The 19,836-nt window shown below is 46.9% G+C and overlaps 1 protein-coding gene across 1 annotated transcript in view; it reads left to right on the forward strand.

The window, feature by feature from the left end:
* The window catches only part of LOC119404815 (vitellogenin-6), a 32,766-nt gene extending 21,028 nt beyond the window's left edge, over positions 1 to 11,738 (forward strand). Inside the window, exons 19-27 of the mRNA XM_037671487.2 lie at positions 823 to 1,035; positions 2,080 to 2,364; positions 3,668 to 3,805; positions 5,042 to 5,269; positions 6,708 to 6,999; positions 8,032 to 8,189; positions 9,837 to 10,091; positions 10,812 to 10,995; positions 11,393 to 11,738. Coding sequence (XP_037527415.1) covers positions 823 to 1,035; positions 2,080 to 2,364; positions 3,668 to 3,805; positions 5,042 to 5,269; positions 6,708 to 6,999; positions 8,032 to 8,189; positions 9,837 to 10,091; positions 10,812 to 10,995; positions 11,393 to 11,676 — 2,037 coding nt within the window. The 3' untranslated portion in view covers positions 11,677 to 11,738. The remainder of the gene's footprint in view (positions 1 to 822; positions 1,036 to 2,079; positions 2,365 to 3,667; positions 3,806 to 5,041; positions 5,270 to 6,707; positions 7,000 to 8,031; positions 8,190 to 9,836; positions 10,092 to 10,811; positions 10,996 to 11,392) is intronic.
* The last annotated feature ends 8,098 nt before the right edge of the window (positions 11,739 to 19,836 follow it).

The raw sequence follows: 19,836 nt of genomic DNA on the forward strand, positions 1-19,836 counted from the left end.
GCTCACCGATGAGCCAAAATGTAGCGGCGTTGAAGGGACAACAAGAAAAGCTAAAGGAGTTAACAGACTTTAAAAGGGAATAAAGTCCAAGCCTAACAAACTAATGACTATGAAAAGCAGGTTACTGAAAACTCTAATTGAACTAGGTTGTTCGCTGAAGTTTCTATACGAGTTAACATATGATGTCTTCTCTCGAGCTATAGACATAGGCGTACGCTCAAGGGGAGGGGGTGGGCTGCCTTGCCCTTGTGCCTCGTATTTGCAATGCGTTTTCATAAGGGCCTCGGATAGAGGGGTTCAGCAAGAGCGGGAAGGAGGGGGAGGGGAGGGCGGAAACTTCGCCCGCCCTAATGGAGAACACTTAAAGAAGCTTCTGGAAGAATTAAATATTTTATGGAAATATTAACGTACACGAAGCTGTCGCCTTCCTCTTCATACTGAAAACCAATGTATAATGTGATCGTGTGTTTCATGTTATGTGTAATTATTTGTCTTAGTGTCCTTTCCTGCGCATGTCAAGCTATACAGAATGTCTGAGCTTGGACGTGTGTATGTGAACTTATTGTACCTATTTGAACTTGTACCGACTACTTGAGACTCGTCTGGTGTTCGATGGCACTGCAATTGCACATCTTGTCTTCGACTGTATAGCATTTTGCGCCCTTCTTATAATTATGTTTTCTTACATATTTTGTCTGCTAAGCGAGAAGGAGTAGCCGGTGCCACCATAATGGCACCAACCTGGCCTATTCATCATTTCAGTAACAAAAAAAGGCGAGATGAAACAGGCGTACTCTTTTTTTTTTCGACTTTTATTCGCAGTTTGAGAAGGAGTACTTCCACGACATGCTGGGCGTCGGCCTGAAACTGGACGGCCACTACTTGGAGACGTACGACTTCTGGGGTTCGTGGATGGACTTCTGGTACTTCGGCGACCTCCGCCAGAAGTACTACTACCTAACCGAGAACCCCATGTGGCACCCGAGGAAGCTCAACGTCATCCTCACGCCAGCCAACCGAGACATCACGAACGAAGTAAGCACCTGTTAGCATGGGCAAACCCACGATAACGTTTTGACACCGGCGATCAAAACCAGGTGGCTTGCGGGCAAAACTCATTCGTGGAATGTTATCACCTATCGAAGATAGGTGGCATTCCTGAATGCGGAAAACTTCCAATATCTGGGGTTTAACTTCCCAAAATCACGATATGATTATGAGAGACGCCGTAGAGGAGGGCTCCAGAAATTTCGACCACCAGGGGTTTTTTAACGTGCACCTAAATCTAGGTACACGGGCCTCAAACATTTTCGCGCAGAGAGCTTCTACAACCGCTTCTACAAGAACGTTTATGTTGGTAATAAATAGACAAAACAGTACTATATTGTACGTTATAAAAATGTTGATGCATATGTATGCAATTTAATTTACACCACGCGTCAATCATGCTGTAAGTTTCCGCTGACATCTAAAACTCGGGAAACACAATGCCGGGCTTCGTGGAAACGACGCAGCCTGCGCTGGGAAAGAGAAAAAAAAGAGCGTTTTTTTTTTTCATGTGCTAACATGGTACACCAACACGTAGATAGGGAAGATAGCGACTATATATCATTCTTTAAATGCGCTTAGGTTTGTAACTGTTGTAGCTGCTCATACGATGCGGTATTTGATAGCTTAGGTAAAACTCTGGGCTCCGCAAAAAGCGCTCAAGATCTACAAAACTTGCTCACATTAATTATTCTGTGAATCTCAGTACCAGCAGTTGATATTTATCAGCACAAAACGTTCAAATGCAGTGCGGCTAGAAATGTGGAGCTTGTGACTGCTGGTTTGCTTTGACATTTAGCGTATAGCAAGAGCTCTATGCGTTGTAAATATTGTCACAAAACCGTCGGAACTCACGCATTCAACAATAAGCTGTGAACTGTGATCCCGTCAATCAAAATTTATCAGCACGACGTTCTATTAATTGGCACGGTTTTCCAATAATTCTGCGAAAATCTAATGGCACCCTTCTCTATATATGTTTCTTCACATTACCATTAGTGACGTCGCGGCACCGCGACTCGTCTTACGCAGATCGAGCTGAAGTTCGGCTGGAAGTTCCTGACTCCCGAGAGCCGCGGAAACCAGATATTCACGTCCAAGTACGCCTCCGAGATCGGTGACCCGGCCTTCTCGGTGCGCGACGAGGCTCGCTCATACACGACGGTCATCGACGGCGAAATGGTGTTGAGGGGCCAGCGGGAGCGAAAGATCGTCTCCGAGATGGTGTACACTCGGACCCGGGACCTGCTGTTGCACAACATCAACTTCATCTACGACCGCACGCCGTTCGGCATTGACGAGACCGATCCAGTCAAGGTACGTTAGACTAGCCTAGCGCGAGTGTGTAAAGTCGTTGGAAGTATGAAGATCTTTACCTGACGAATAGCCATTGCGAATGTGATTCGCATGGATGAAGTCCTATATTTGAAATGTTTCCGTGGCACACACGTTTGAAACGTTCGCGCAAACACTGTGAATAAACAAGCACCGGCAGCGTCCACGGGCCACGTAGGTCTTAAGCAATAATGAATGTCCTCTTGGGTAGAGGCACTAAGCGGCTCTTTGGAACGACAGTAAAACAGACCTGAACGAAGCGCGCAACGACACAAACCGCCACCTACAGCAAGATATAGCAACGGAGCATTATTATTGTGTCTAACAAAGAAAAACGAGCCCTTAAAAATCACGTTCTTTCCTTCATTCATAGCGAGGGTCTCGTTCTGGCAGACTTGATGACTTCAGATAGTATGCGAGGGATTATTGGCCAGCTGCCGGCTCGTCAAAAGATCACGTGCTACGTGACGCCAACAGGCAGAAAAAAGAGTGTTCCACACTCGCCACCATGGCTGCGATCGGCGCTGACTAACACTGCTTGGTTTAAATGCACATATATACCCCATAAAGTGGACGAGGGGATGACCGCCGCCGTAGCTCAGTGGTAGAGCATCGGACGCGTTATTCGAAGGTCGCAGGTTCGGTCCCTGCCGGCGGCATGTTATCTCTTCGTACACTGTACTTTCTTCATATATATATATCCTAATTATTACAAATACCACCACCCCCCATACTTTCCTAGGCATTATTGTCTGTTAGTTCTCATTATTATTGTTTCTAACAAAAAAAAAAAAAACGAGCCCTTAAAAATCACTTTCAATCATACATCTAAGTGACACACGTAAAATCGGTTTTCATGAAAACGACAAGGAATTCCCGGTAAGTAAATAACCGTAATGCAAGAAGCCCTGTGGGAATCTAAAAAAAAATGTAGGGACACACGTAGAAAGTCCTTTTTCAGGAAGATACGAATGTTACAATTGTTAAGTCATGTGCTTTGTGTAGCATCACACTACGAACGCTTACTTTTTACCTTGTTAGCACTACCACCCAGTAGACGGTCAACACTTTCTTACGTATCTGGTGCGTATATTGAAGAAAAAACGAGTCGGTGAATGTCACCGGGACCTGTTGAACAATATGTTGATGCCGAGAGCGGAGATGATGTACTCCGTAAAAACTTGCGCTGGTAGCGGCGTATGAAAGCGGTCACACCAATTAGACGTAAAATACGTGCCTTCAGGGCTTTATCTAATAAACGACTTCGCTTTTGGGTCTTCTTCAGATCTGTTTCCATGGCAGTATGAAGTTCCCGCAACCCGACTACGCCAAGATAGGCATTCTGGATCTCATTTCTGACAGCAACGCAGTCAGCACTAACTTCAACCTGAACTTCGGAAAAGACTGCAAATCTGACCAGAAGGTGAGTACGCAACCTGTACCGACGTAAGTGAGTAAAAATGCCACAGCTACAGAAATTGATACGAAAGAACACGAAAAAAAAATAATATCGGGAAGATACTGCAGTTCTCCACTGTACACTCTAAGAAAAAAAAAAGTCATTTGACTCTTTTATTTCTGTCCTGACTTGCCATGTGTATGACTCTCTTTTGAGAGACGCGTGAACTTTCTTTGACACTCATTATACTCTCGTCGCAGTGTCATGGGACCCAAAAGAGAGTTAACGTATCTCTTTAAAGAGAGTCATATATGTGGGAAGTCAGGAATCATCGAGAAGAGTAGCACTGACTCTTTCTTTCCCCCTGGGAGAATAAACGGCTCGATACCCTTTGTTGCGAGAAGGGAGTAAAAATAGAATATCCTTGTATAGAAATATCAAAAATTTAAAAATTGAAAATACAATACTCAAAACGAAGATAAAAGAGAAATTGCGTTGTAGTGTGGCAGACAACATTTAGAGCCGACCTAGGGGCACGCATGTCCGGGGAAGCGAAGACCTCACATGCTAAAGACAGTCCGTGGAACAGCGCGCAAGGATATTGTCCTGCGACAAGGAACGATTGTGGAGACCGTCCAGCCGAACTTGCTGCTCTTCCTTATGTATACCTAAACGAAACCGGTCCCAGGAAATGCCTAGCCGTCTCCTTGAAGTCGCTTGCATATACTGCAAACGTAAGCCAGAAATTACAAACATATGTTATGCTGCGGCAACATCGTCCGTAGTTTCCCGTTTCTCTGGCGTTGTTACGTAAGTATTACGCGATACGTCAAAATTCTTCTCACCCCTCAGCATCACGGTTACCAGTGGCCGTGCCTGCAAAGCCTTGCCAAAATTCGTTGCTGGGCTAGTTGTTTCATAATCTTAAATACTGGATAGCGCAGACTCGACACAAAACAGAGGAAGTCCTGTGCATTAGTGTTCTTCATCTGTTCTGTGTCAAATGCGCGCTATCCGCTATGTAAGATTGCAAAGTCTTGTGAGTGACTCGGAGTTTGCTATTATCGTTTCAGCCGTGCACTAAAAAGAAAAAAGAGGTCGGACGCAATGAGCTTTAAGGAAGTGGACTGAGCGCAACGCAATCTTGAGAGTATATCGAAAACAAGCAGTACAACTGCATTGGCCTATCACACTGCACAATGCCTAATTATGCTGTGAATTCCAAAATATGTTGTGAACACCATGCATCCGTGCTCACAGATCACCATGCGAGCCATGTGGGAGCACACTGAGGAGCAGAAACACCTGCTGGAGACCCGCGACCACGAGGAGCCAGTCGGCAAGTTCCTGAAGAACCCGTACAGGGATCTCTGGAAGGAGTGCTCGTACGACAAGTCCAATGGCGTCCACTGGAGCAAGGCTTGCGACGAGTTCCTGTTTGACGCGACCACGCTCAAGAAGTTCACCGCCGACATCGAGTACGAACACGTGAGTAGCCGCTTCGCCCGAATCCCTGACAAAGTGGCCCTAGTTGAGGTCAAGTGCCTTTGCATTCCGCGAATGTAAAGCATACTGCTAAGCGTCTGTTCTTCGTGTATAGTTTCTTGCCTCCCGCTTCGGGAAGTGTCTTTGGCCACGAATCCTGTTTCGTTGCACCACAAACCCATAAGAAGCTGTTATTTGACTGTTTGATTGTGCCGCAAGAAATGCCGGTGCTTTTGACAGCACCTTGGAAACAGATGAAAAGTGAAGCCACGAAAATGTTTCGCAAAAAGATCGATTTGCATGATCTCTGAAGCACGCTACGCTACTGTAAACGCCATGACTGCATTTTATAACAAATTTATTCGGAATAATTATCATGTTTTACGCTCCAGAACAACAAGCTGGCTATATCAGGTACGTCGTAGTGGGGAACTGTGCATTATGCTGAATTATGTAATGGCGTGACGCGCAAGCGAAACGCCCATAAAAACGCGGCTGTCGCAGCCGAGCCCCACCAATCGAACTTGGCAACGAAACACAGTGCTCTTCCAAAATAACGTTTAGAGCAACGCTTCTCTAATTAGCTTCCGTGTTAATTAAACATGTCTCGCGCCATATTTAGCTAGACGGCTTCATTAACAAATGCTGCGACTTCTCACACAGAATTTTTCTTTCGACACTTTTCTGCTGAATAGGAAGGTTCTCTAATTGCCGGTTCTTTACTTTGTCATTAGAGTTCTTTAACTTCGTCTCGTGAAATTACGGGACAATCCAATTAGAGCGAATATGCGCAATCGCAACACCAAATGAGATCTTTTGAGGATGGCTCAGTCTTGAATTTTCGGTCGCTGAAACCACGAGTCGCGCAGTGAACGGATCATCTCCTGAACTCGATCACAGCACGTCACGAGGTTCTGACGTCTTGCGCTTAAATCTAGCCGACAGGCTTCTTCGTAGAAGGCTTCCGATTGTGAACAAACGATTCGTACGGATCTCGAAACGCATTCACTTCGGCCAGTGAGTTGCCTCTTTCCTCACAGCAATCGTAACCATTCATAGTTTTTACCTGCCGTGGTGGTCTAGTGGTTATGGTAGTTGACTGCTGTCCGAAGGCAGCGGGAGCGAATTGCGGCCGCGGTGGCCCCATTTCGATGCAGGCAAAATGTTAAAGGTCCGTGTGCTTAGATTTGATTATGATTATGACATGATTATGAGAAACGTCGTAGTGGAGGGCTCCGGAAATTTCGACCACCTGAGGTTCGAAAGGACCCCATGTGGTCGAAATTTCCGGAGCCCTCGACTACAGCGCTTTTCATAATCATATCGCAGTTTTGGGACGTAAGCCCCAACAACTATCATTATTAACCATCCATAGTTTTGCTGCTGCGTCATTCCCAATCCGGCCTGTTCGCCTTCTTCACACTATCCTTGTCGTGCGCAGCTCTCCAAGAACTTCGTCAAGTACATGCACGAGCTGAGGAGGCACGTGCGCTACAGCTACTTCCCGTGGCTGTACCAGCTGGAGGACTTCGACGTGGCCAACCCCGAGGGCAGGATGAAGGTCATCGGCAACGTGAGCGCCTTCCACGACATCTGGGACCTGCACGTCACCCTGCCCAACGAGATCATCAAGTACAAGCAGGCGCCTCTGCCATCGTGGTTCATCACGCCGCGCTTCTACTCGCTATTCGAGTACTCCAACCTCGAGCAGTACTCGTCGCTCTTCAGGCACAGTGAGTCGCCGTTATTTCCTTGAAGTCAGCCTCTCTCGGTGCGAGCCGTGGAGACAACGCCTTGTGGGGTCTCTGCCACCTATCTTGCTTTGTGAGAGGACACTACCACAATTTGCGACATAATTTCTAACAATACTCAGCTTGGAACATGTCGAGCAAAGGTTTTTAGCAGCTAGCTGCTGCATTCACTCGAGTAACACCAGTATTCGCTGATTCCGATGCAAACGTGCAATTTTTACTTTTACATGAAAGCGATTTATGCTGGAGTCCACCAAAGGTTGGCGCACGTCATTTCCGCCACGGAAATGACGTCAATAAAAGACATGCGGGTAGCTCAGAAAAAAAGTGTGTCAGCTGATGTCGGATACGCACTCTTATCACATCATAAACTCATTGAGTCTCAGTGGACTAGATGAGTTCTGTACGAAACCTTTAACACGGCTTAAAGTCAATGACCTTGCGCGCGTGAATGAAAATGTGATTAAGTCCTAAACAAATGACACTGACGACGTGCGACGTCGTGGTGTAGCTGCATTGCTAGCATTAGTGCATCCTTTCAAACGACACTTGAGTAGCATGGATCGCAATGTCTATAAACACAAAATAATTAAAGGATAATAATAGCTTTACATGGTATGTCGAAGGCAGGCAGACTTTTTTTTACTGTAGGAGTGCGGCGACAAGATATTTTCATGAGTGAAAGCTAGCTAGACAATTGGTGGGCAACTAAGTTAGGAACATGGGCATCAGCCACAGTACAATGTTACCTCTGTTTGGCCAATCCACGAGCGTGGGTTTGTGCCACGGATACAAGGCTCTTTTCTACTCTACTCTACCTCTGTTTTCCTTCAAAATACTAGTACGGTTGTTGACCAATCCCGCGGTGTGGGTGTGTGCCACACATGCAAGGATCTATTCTACTCTACGTAAAAGTTAAGATGTCCAATTCTTGGCCAATCCCTTAGTGTGGACACGATCCATATTATAGTGTCATCATCATCATCATCATCGTAATTTTTGTTTACATGCTAGGATTCTGCGACGTGCAAGGAACGATGATCAAGACATTCGACGAAATCATCTACGAACTGCCTGACACCGACTGCTACAAGGTGCTGGCCAAGGACTGCTCGGAACACCAGCACTTCCTCGTCCTCGGGGCCAAGACCAAAAATCCTAACTACCCGAAGGTGAGTGACTCTACTGGGTTGCACAACGGCTTATTTAATCTAGTTGCTTCTCAGCAACAGTCCCCTACAAAAACTTTGTTTTGACAGGCGTGTTTAGAGCGAGCGTTGGTTGCAATTTAAATTAAGTGGTGAAGAGGAACAGCAGATACTTGGGCGAGTTTGTAAGAATCCATGATGGTACTGAGAAGCGCTAAAGACGCAATATACTGCACAAGAAAGAAGACCCAGACACGACGTGCGCTCTGGTTCTTGTGCATGTCTGGTTCTTCGCTCTCGCGTATCTTGTGCTTTTGCACTTCTAAGTATCATCATGAATAAACCACAACCAACTTTTTTATTGCGTTTTTATTGACAAGCCTCGACTAGTCGACGAGGTATTAATAGTTCATACCTGTGGGAAGATGAAAGGCAACAGAGGAAAGACCTACGCCCCGTGTTAGTCACCCTCACAGAATAAAAAATAAGACCGAAGGATAACTATAATGCTAAATGTTCAGCAAAGCACTAGCGTGCGTGTCTGCATTCACATGTCTAGCTTGGTTATGCCGCTATTTGAAATAGTTGTTATCTTCTACCTAACGACACAGCCTAATGAACGACAGTCCTTGCATGTTATACAAACATGGGCTTTAAAAATTTCCTGGTTGTCGTCAGCCGTTAAACTCCTGCCACACACCAGCAATTTCTTTTTTCGAAAACGCAATATTGGCAGCAGTAGAGATTTTTGCTAAGCGTCCCTATCAACTTTAGAGACAACCAAATGAATCTCACAGAAAATTAGCCCAAGGAAAGAATATGGAACATTATTTGTTGTCTTTTCAACTGTAGCGCAATAATTATGACGTAAATTTAAATGATTTAAAGTGGTCGAAAATTCACCATTCTCTGGTGTTTTTCTGTGGAAAATCTGTGGGAAAAAATGTGGGATCCGAACCCACCTTCGAATAACGCGTCCAATGCCCTAAAATGGTGATTTTTCGTCCACTTTAATTCATTATAATTCACGTCATAATTATTGCATTAAAGTTAAAAAGAAAACAAATATTATTCCCCATGCTTTTCTTGGCCTAATTATCCGTTGGATTCATCTGATTGTGTCTAACAAAGAAACGAGCCCCTCGGAAAAATTTTCCTTCTTTCATTGAAATGAACTATAGCAGCATGTAAACAAGGCTTAGTTAAATTTTATTTTCAATTTGACTACTCTTTTTCGACGTCAAGAATAAAATGTAAAACGGCACTTGGCCAAAATCCTCTTGTCACCTGTCACAATCCGGCCGTCGAGGCCTGGAGTCGAACGCGCTACCTCCTGCTCAACACCCTTATGGAGCTGAGCTGGAGGGGGGCAACTACGTGGACAACTAAGGTGTACCTAAAGGCTGGTCATTATGAATTTTATAGAGCCCACCTAGAGAAAGAACTTTGTCTCATAAGGTAGTTAACTCATAACAGTAAAGGGCTTGAAGGACAGGGACATGGGAAGAACACAACACGACAACGCATCCCCGTGTCCCTGTCTTCCACGCGCTTTACTGTTATTACGTCACCCCAACAAGGTCGAACGTCAGCATTGGTCTAGTTAACTTATCACAATAAGGTCGTCATAAGTAATACCTGAAACTGACTCTACCCGTGGCTTTCTTGCAGGCCATGCGCATGTTCCTGCACACGTTCAAGATCGAAGTGCTGCCAGTGTCCGAAGACAGCGTGCCCATCGCACGAGTGAACGGAAAGAAGGTGCCGGTGACGCCGGAGGAGCCCTTCCGTCAGTACATCAACACCGGAGTGCGCGACATCGAGCTGTTCCGCATCGAGATTTATGGACACCAGCCCGTCTACAAGGTCTTCTCGGAGAGCTTCGGCGTCCGCGTTACCCACGACGGCAGAGGCATCTTTGTCCAGGTACGGTACTAAGTCAATATTCGGGGCCATTGTTTCTCTAAGTACCGTATTTGCAAGTCTGCGCAATGCACTACGCTTAACCAGCAGCAATCGCACCATATACAGGCTGCCTTTCTGTAGCCAAGAGATGTTTCATACCTTTCTTGAGTTTGAAACATTTCTTGTAAAAGCACTGCGCTTGACTTTCTGCGTTTAACAGCCGCGAGCAGTCGCGGCTCTTCAACGATGATATAGTCAATGATGATATACGGTGCTTAATGGCACAACAGCCAGCTAAGGCCAAAGGGCGCCTGCTTCAGTCATGTACAGTACGCATATATATATAGCATCGAAGGTCTTTGACTTCTATGCGCGCCTGCAAAAACTACAAAATCGTCCTTGTCTGCTGAGTGTAGAAACGAAATAAAACGTGAGTTCCTGTGGTAAGTCCTAGTTCGTTCTCAAGCACCTTTTGTTAACATCTAGGCTAGGCAAATCCATGTAGCCATCCTTCCCATGGTAGCTCAACGATCGCAGCGTCACAGTTCCCCCTAGTAAATATTCTAGGAAAATCTATGCTTCGTAAAACTTTCTTACGAAAGCTGTATACTGTAGACATGACGTTTAATGTGTTTAATAAATATAGCCCCATGAAAAATACAATAGCCCAACTTTAGACGGTGTTCTGTCCCGAGTTAGATTGGTACGTCACTCCACTACTTTCTTTTTTCTCTTTTTAAGCTTGCTCCTTTCTACCGCGGCAAGGTGTGCGGTCTTTGCGGCGACTACAACTTCAACAAGTTCCGCGAGTTCATTGGGCCCGACAAGTGCCTGCACCCCAACTCGACCACGTTCGGAAACAGTTACGTCATTCCATCGGACAACTGCAACGCGCCCGAGTACCGAAACCCATGCGCCTACAATGGTAAGCTGGAGATTGTATGCCCTTGCTACAGTTAAGCCTTGGTAGGACAGTTGACAATAGTTCGATCTGCCGCCTTCCTCATATTCAATTTCAATGAAAAACGATTGCTCGTTTTGCAGCTTGCTCAGCCTGCCCACCTCCACGAAATATAAGAGGAGCATAAAATGGCTCAATGAGGCTCCCACTGTACCTGCTAGATGCATTAGTTAGAGCTGACTAATGTTAGTCAAATCATGGCTAATGTCAGCTATGTGCTGCCTACCGCTCACTACTATCGGATAGTGCTAGGATATGTTGGATAAAGATGACTAAATGATTGTTAAGGTTGCCTGTTACCGCATTATTTCGGTCTTAGTTGAATCATTGATCCATCTCTTGCATTTCCTTTCCAATGCAGCCGGAGAGCAGTGCACCGTGATGCGCACCGTGACCCGTGAGCGTGGTGAGGGCAAGGAGCGCGAGGTGTGCTTCTCGCTCACCCCGCTGCCCAAGTGCTCGGACACGTGCGTCGAGACTCGCCTCATGAGCACCGAGATGGGCTTCCACTGCCTGCCGGCCCGCGACGCCACCACCAAGCATCTGCTGCAGCAGGCCTCGGTGCGACCGCTGACCGAGTTCCGGCGCAAGAGGCAGTACCTCAAGACCACCGTCTACTTCCCGGAGAGCTGCTACAGACCCTGAGATCCGCGACAGCGGTGCCATGTAGTTCCTGCTTAGAAGCTGATTGCTGGTTCAATCGTCGTTTAGTCCCCGTTTCTCTAGTGATTTTTGACGTAAAACCTCCAAGCTCCCGAGGAGATGTGCGCGCGCGGCCACTTGTGATCTTTAACCTCCCCTGCCCTCGCGTGTTCTTTTATCAAGTATTCCCGGCGACGAAACGCCGCTGTATTTTACTATGTGAACGACGCCGTGGCTAGGCGCACTTTGTTGTGCTTTTAGGAGATGACGCTTTAGTGAAATAAAGGTATTGTGATTGCGAAAACGTGGTCTTTGTTTCATGTCCTGGATGCTACGCCCGCCGCCCTGAGTGCGGACTTACTCTGGTGTTTGTGGTGGCATTACTCGACGGAAACCTAAGAGCATTAAGGCGAAAGCTTTAGATGCGTCGTCATCAAGCGCGAAAAGTGACCGTCGGCCTGCACACGAGGGATGCACAAAAAAATCATCGTGTGATGACGTCACAGGTCGCCAAAATATGTGACGTCATCATGACGTAACTATGACGTCACAAACGTGACTTCACACGATGACGCCATCACATGACACCGTTACTAGTTCAAATGTGGGAACATCTAGGAGGAACTGCAAAACCACGTGAGATGCAGAAAGCTCACCATGCCACCGATCTAGGAGGCAGCGCAAAACCACATTCGGCACAAAAAGGTTTTCTTTTATTTATTTTTTAGGTGCGGGAGAGGGATCAATACAGTAATAATTTTAAAAATTCGGCAGATCCAACGCGTTGTGGGAATCGGTTTCATGCGAAGCAGTCAGCGAGTAACTTCTATGCTGTATTTTATGGCTTTGGGCCAAGCGTTACGAGATGTATCGACGTGTTTTTGTAAGCGTATTAGGTGTGTGCACATTGTGGGCTTACTAGGCACGTCGAAAACACTGGCGCTTAAAGGGTAACTTATGCTGCAACGTAACGTCAGCCGCAACGTTAGAGAACATACGTCAGTATTAAAGAAACTAAGTGCACTTTATGGTGCAATCATGTGAATATCATCGTTACTTTCATTAATGTATTCCTCCGGGGTCGAGCAATGCTTCAAAATAGCTTGCTGAGTCTTAGGAATACAAATGTAATGTTTATTAGACTGCTATAAAAGCGGAGCCAATACTGGAACCACAGACGTTAATCTGATATGAAGCCTCTATCGTAGGAGTACATATGTAGTGTTTATTGCTTTGTTGCAAAATGAGATAGCCAGCACCGCAACCAAAATTGATGTTGCACCGACATTACGCCTGCATAGGCTGTTTTTACAAACCAGTTGATAGACCTGGCGTGGCTCTGTGGTACAATACCTGATAGCCACGCAGAATGCTTGGGTTCGATTCCTGCTCAGATCCTAATTTTTATTCTTTCGATTCGTCGGGTCAAGGCTGCCGACGTCGGTTTTTCTTAACGATCTCGCATTTAAATTACCAATGTCTCACCGCTCTTGGGTAGATATAAAGTGTCAATCACCTGTGGCACAAAACCATACACCGCGGCCCGTGGTAAACGGGTGTGTGCCACACGTGTCTGGAGGAAAGGGTCTGACGACGTACGCGACCGGATTTTCACGTTATTCATGTCATGACCCGACAATCATATTCGTCAAATACTCCTACCCTCCTATGCCAATTTTGGTCTACAGCAAGTTAAGGAGGCGATCATAAGAGCACCCAGACGCAGGCGGCTAAATAGAGGTACAGTAAAACCTCGGTGATACGATCACGGTTCGTACGAATTTCGGGGTGATACGAATTTTTCTGTGGTCCCGGCCAAGGCCCATTAGCCTGCAATATATTGGAGTACGGTTGTTGCGAACCGATTTGCACCCCGCGACGTTTGATACGAACGTACGCTAGCGCACAGGTACGAACAGGTGCTGCCCGCACTGTCGCGGAAGACGCGGCAGTCATGCGCGGGCGCGGCCATGCGCGCTGCGCGACCATCAACGGTGCGTCGTTGCCTGCGAATCTTGGAGGCCTTTAGGCGCCTTCGCGTTTAGATTACGTTGACATCGCGCTTTTTTTTTTCTGACGTGTTCACGCGTGCTCCTGTGCTCGAGGCAGCAGCATCTTTGTACTGTGTTAACACGTGCCTGCCACGTCGATGCAAGCCATGTCCCCGCAATCAGACGTTCTATGAAACAAGACTGAAACTTGGGCTGTGGGTCCGTCATGAAGTCCCATCAAAGGTGGACGAAGACCCCAAGAGACGAAGCGGACGGTCTTGGCGAAGGAGCTTGGCATCTATCTATCGTGTGCAAAGCGCTTAAGATCAGGATAAGTAAGATCAGGAAGGGGCTACTGGCGTTCACGGGGCACAACACATCTGGTTCATTAATTACACACGCGCGCATGCACCGTAAATTTACTAGCACAAGTATGATCGTTGACGTCTAAAAACTTTACCGGCAATCATTCAGAGCTCTTCATGACGTCGCTGCGGCACTGAGAAACACTAAATCAAAACGTATGCCAACCTTCTTTTGTCGTTCACTAATTTTCCATGTTTTCTGGTGATACGAATTTTGGATGATACGAATATTTTTGGTAACCCCGCGAGATTCGTATCACCGAGATTTTACTGTATAGAAATGATCAAAGTACTAAAGGTTCGCTAAGAAATGCTTCACATTTAATAATGGTTGGGGTTTCACGTCTAAAAACGATATCATTATGAGGGACGCCGTAGAGGAGTGCTCTGGAAATTTCGACCACCTGGGGTTCTTTAACGTGCACATAAATAAATAAACACAGTACCATCAACACACAGTACACAAACACAGTACACAAACACAGTACCAACACAGTACACAGTACTTAAATAAGCACAGTGGCCTCTAGCATTCTGCCTCCATCGAAATGCGGTCGCCGCGGCCGGGATTCCACCCCGCGACCTTCGGGTCAGCAGTCGAGCGCCATAACCGCTACACCACCGCGGCGGGTGGTCAGTCAGTGAAGGAAAGCTTTCTGTTTCGTTTAATGTATTTTGATGCCAGGTCATTGTTAGTCTACACTCGCGCATGAATACACACATACAGGTGCCATTGAACGGCCCTGTTACATTTGCAGTAACATTACCATTATATGAAAACAGCTCTCAACGCTCGGTTCCCGAGTACTGAACGACAGTTCAAAGGTAAGCGGAAAAACCGATAAACCAGGAGTGACGAGGCTCCACTTTCACGCTCTATAAAAAAGGAAACTGTCGGAAGGGCCTTCTAATCTCCTCTTTTCTGCCTTCACGTATCAACTCACGCTTCAAGAACACAGTTGTACGAGGCGCAGACATCACCTCTGTTTACGTAACCAAGACGGGTGCAACGCAAGGGCAGGCCTTGTATGTCTACAATGACCTCAGACCTTGCTGCTCTTCAGTTGCAGTCGGTCGCGACAAGGGCAGGTCGTGTCTTGCACGGCCTCCCGTATCTTATCTCGCCGTCAGTCGTGCACGCACGTGTTGGCGAGACATTGGACTTGGAAGTTATTGAACTCGGGCGGCCCGGGCTCAAGCCCATTGGCGCGACACGGATAGTCGACGCATCTCTGGTGGCGCATTCTGGGAGAAATCCCAGAGAGTCGCTCGTATGAATTAATGCTTCTCAAGTGGAGGAGAGCCGAATAAACACGGCCAGAAAAAAAGAGGACGTGGGCGGTGTTAAGCGATCAAATCAGATTTGCGAATTTGCAGGGATAAGTTAGGTCGAACAAGAGTATCAAATATATCCTGGGCATCAGTTTTCTAGCTTGCTGGTTACGATGTTTGCGAAACCGTCTTGAAATAATTTTCACATGGACTTCCGAATACTGCTGAAATCCCGATATGCATCGATGTACCTTGAAAACTACGAAAGAAAAGTTTGCTTTTTTTTTGTTATTCAAGAGGGAGAGAGAGAGAGAGTGAAAAAAAAACAAAGTAAGGAGAGGGAGGTTAACCAAACAAAATCCCCACATGGCTACCCTGTGCATGGGAAGTTCAAACGCACTCGTAGTAGACACTGCGTCAAAAATTCTGGAGGCTACCTTGACCCTTGACTAAGGTAGTGGCACTCACTCGTCGGCGTTCATATGCCCTGGCGTATTCCTTGGGTTAACTTAGCGAAAGTAGGGTAATCGACCGAGGGGCTAGTTTTCTGTATGATACACAACTAATGAAACCAGCAGACAATTAATACAATTAAGCGAATTCAGACAATTAAGTGACAGACAAGTAAAGCATATGGGACAGTATTTGTGGTGTCTTAACTGTATTGTACTGATTCTCGCTTAACTTCACCCTTTCCCCGGTGGGATCCGAACCCACAACCTCGAAGGTTGCGGGTTCTGATCCCACCGACGGAAAGGGCGATTTTTCGTCCCTTTTAATTTCTTTCAATTTAAGTGGGAATCATTACAATGCAGCTCAGAAACCACAAGTAATATCCCCTATGCTTTACTTGTCTGTCGCTAAATTGTCTTGATTGGCTTAGTTGTCGCTTAATTGTCTGTCAATTTCATTGGGTTAAGTTCATGTATCGTGCACTGCCGAAGCGGATCTCAGAGGCCACGCAGAAAGAAGCGCACGGTTGACATCTGCTCCACCAGGTGTCGCAACAATCCAAGCCGCTTCTAATGTTTCATTTATATCGACCAATTAATTTTGATTAATTACCCTGAGAGTTAATTGGTCATCGTCTTAAGTCGTGCTCTGATATCGTACGTGTCCAATATAACTCTTAAGTTGAACCAGAACTTTCTATTTCTATTTTTAAACGTTTTCTATGAATATTCGGAAAGCCGGAAGAAAGTGCTCAACCGGATATGCTTGAAAAAAAAAAAAAGATACACAGACACACACAAGTGTGCCGCTCGGTGCTTGTGCCAGTAAAAAATGAGGCGCCGCGGGAAACCTTGAGCTGCTGTTCATGTGTGAATATTGAGAAAATCTTTTTTCCCTGAACAGCAGGCGACCGCGCATGTGCTGCTAGTCTGGCTTTTCTTAAAGCTTTTCAAACAGTTGAAAGAAGGCACGGAATGTGAGAGAGAAAGCGACAGGACGTGTGCCGCTTCGGGAAATTCCGAAAGCTGCATGCCTCCGCGGAGAGCTACATGCCTGCGTAGGAAGCAGTAAAGCAGCTTGGCAGAGCTGGCTCCATCGCGAACCGCAGCGAAAAAGAGAAAAACAAAAATGACATCCCAGCTTATCAGCTAGTCCGTGGCTGCGCTCTGTATCGCGCGTCGGCCACGAGAACCAGGGCGTGTAACCCAAGCGGGCCATGGTAAGGCAACGCGGACGGTTGCCGTCGACAACGTCCACGCCACGGAGTAGCTCCGGTGCAATATCCAGAGACTTTATCAGCGAAACCGCCGTTAATTTCGAGACGAAGACAGAGAAAAAAAAACGAGAAAAAAATATTAAACGCTCAGGGGGCCTTGTTTCTGGCACGGCATGTCATATCGACGCAGAGTTCAAGAAAAGAGCGCTTCACGAAGGCACGTTCCGCGCGAGCTACGGGCAACATTGTGCAGAAGTCATTGTAGCGCGAAAGAACACGGACAGAAGAAGGACACAACACTATACAAGCGTTAACTCGCAACTGTTTTACTGGGTAGCCGCAGAAAAAAAAAATAACAGACAGCTTAGAACACAGTGAAGCGCATGCGCACAAATTCGTGTCCTTCCTCTCTCCGTGTTCTTTCCCGCTATAGTGACTTCCAGAAACCAACTCGCCCAAGAAGAAGTGTTACTGGGCAACACTGTGTCGCACGTGCCCTCCTCCAATTGTGTCACAGGTACCCTCCTCCCTTTCACATCTGACATTATCTGAGGCTGCGCGCTCAATGACCCCGGATTTATCAAGGAGAAATTGAGCCTTCCGCGATCAAGTTCGTAGGCCTACCATCCATATCCATGTCCATTCTAGCTTGCTTTGTAAGATGCCTCACCGCTACAAGTCCTACGGAAACCATGCCTTCCTACGGGCTTGAATTAACAGCAAAGCAGAAGGTTCTGAACCCTCCTGTTGGCAGTGCTCGAAGTACTGTGATGAAAGCGAAGTGCTCCTGAAGAGGTTCGCAGAAGGCCTTCAGGTCCCGAGCTTTGAAACACAGTGTTTCCGAAAGCCCCTATCACAGCCCGCATAGAAGTGTGTTATCCAGTCTTACTTCCCCTGTGAGTGATACCAGTTGCTAAACGCTGACCCCAAGGTCGCAGGATCGAATCCCGGCCTAGGCGGCCGCATTTCGATGAAGGCATAATGCCAGGTGCCCGTGTGCTTAGATTTAGGCGCACGTTAATAAACCCCACATGGTCGAAATTTCCGGAGCCCTCCCCTACGGCGTCTCTCATAATCATACTGTGGTTTTGTGACGTGAAAGCCCTACAATTATCATTATTAGTTGTTAAAAGTTTGGTGACATGGACTAACTGACGTTGCGAGATGTTGTAGCAGCCCTCTACATAATTACATTCAGCACCCTAGGACCCTAGGAATATACAGCACTCTAAGAATACACGGAAGCTAAAGGTAACGCAGAGCCTTTGAGAGAAATTGAGGCCCCACCCAGCAACTCACGACATGCAAACTGCTAGGGCGCCAACTAATCACAAGAATGAAATTGCCCGTATCGGCATTATTACTAGCCTAATATATCGTGCCCTCAGTATTTCGACACAGCCGGTGCATGACACACAAGTGCGGCCCTCGCTTCTAGAACCTTATCGCTGCTTCGTGCCACAAGATACGAGCAACACGTGTAGGTTTTCGGAGATGTACTTTAGCCCGTAGGACGCGCTGAAGTAGTGGACTTAAAATCGCTTGATGGAACAAACCACAATCTTTGTACACGGCACAGAGTGGGCCTCTGTGATGGCAGTATCGCGTAGTGTTAGGGTGAATGTTTAATGTTTAGGCAGCCAAGTGATGGAGGCCTTTCGAGCAGCACATTGCACACTACATGTAGTACGCTGGCCATTCGCTTCAAACCTCTGCATGAAGTGTTGCCGGTATTACGGTGACTGCTACAGCTTGAGATTATGTTGGACTGCAGGCGAACGGGAGTCTATACATGTTCAGGCTAAGAAAACTGAAGACTGGTACAAAATCGTAGATGCCGTGCAGGGGCGTAGCCAGAAATTTTTTTCGGTGGGGGGGGGGGGGGGGGGTTCAACCATACTTTCTGCATGTTCGTGCATGCGTTTGTATGTGTGCGTGTATATATACGCAAGCAAAACTGAAAAATTTCGGGGGGTTCGAACCTCCCCTCAACCCCCCCCCCCCACCCTTGGCTACGCCCATGATGCCGTGCGCCACTGAAAAGGTGGGTCCTTGCGAAGGGCCGACGTGGTGAAATGCCAAAATATTCTAAGACGTATTCCATAAAAAAGAAATTGAAGGTGTCGAACGTACGGCTTAGCAAATTTTCCCGAATTCTTTCGATACCCTGAAAATGTAACCGGTCATAACCGTAACCTCATGCCTGTTTCATCTGAGCAAAAGTACATGTAGGGAAGACAGTCGATAATAATTCGTGTCAGCAGTCGAGTGCCATAACCACTAGACCACCGTGGTGGGGCGGAAGGCGTGCGTAGTAAATTATCTGTGAGGGCACAAGTCAGCTGAGAGTTGCGGAGTTGTACCACGTTAGAGTGATGCAAGGCCAACCAAAAGAAAGAGAAAACCGCTGACCCCTAGACACAACAAGATCTGAGTTTTCAGCCCTACGTTTACGTCAGAAGGCCCACACTCCGCTGACTGTTCGTTGCGCCAGCTCATGCAATGTGCTGATCGTTTGAACGTCGTATCAGCCGCACCGTCGTGCCGTACATGCACCCTCGTGCTCAGACGCCACATGCTTCTGGTGAAACGAAGAACTGTTTTTTCCCTATGGTCCTCGTAATCAGGTCATACGATACGGTGGCGGTGACGTTACAGCCGCCATACATGCATCACTCCTTGAAAAACGCCATTTCGTAATTGACCTCCCCACGCAGCAGGAAAACTGAAGCGACCAGCGAATCGTAGAACAATCTTCGGTCACTAAGAGTATCTCTAGTCCCGCTGGGAAAGGAGCGACGCTCAAGTGGCAGCCCGGCTTCGACCACACACTCGGTGACAAACAGTCTGCAAGCTGCGCTCGCGA

The sequence above is a fragment of the Rhipicephalus sanguineus genome, chromosome 9 (assembly GCF_013339695.2).
Source record: "Rhipicephalus sanguineus isolate Rsan-2018 chromosome 9, BIME_Rsan_1.4, whole genome shotgun sequence".
Lineage (NCBI taxonomy): Eukaryota > Metazoa > Arthropoda > Arachnida > Ixodida > Ixodidae > Rhipicephalus > Rhipicephalus sanguineus.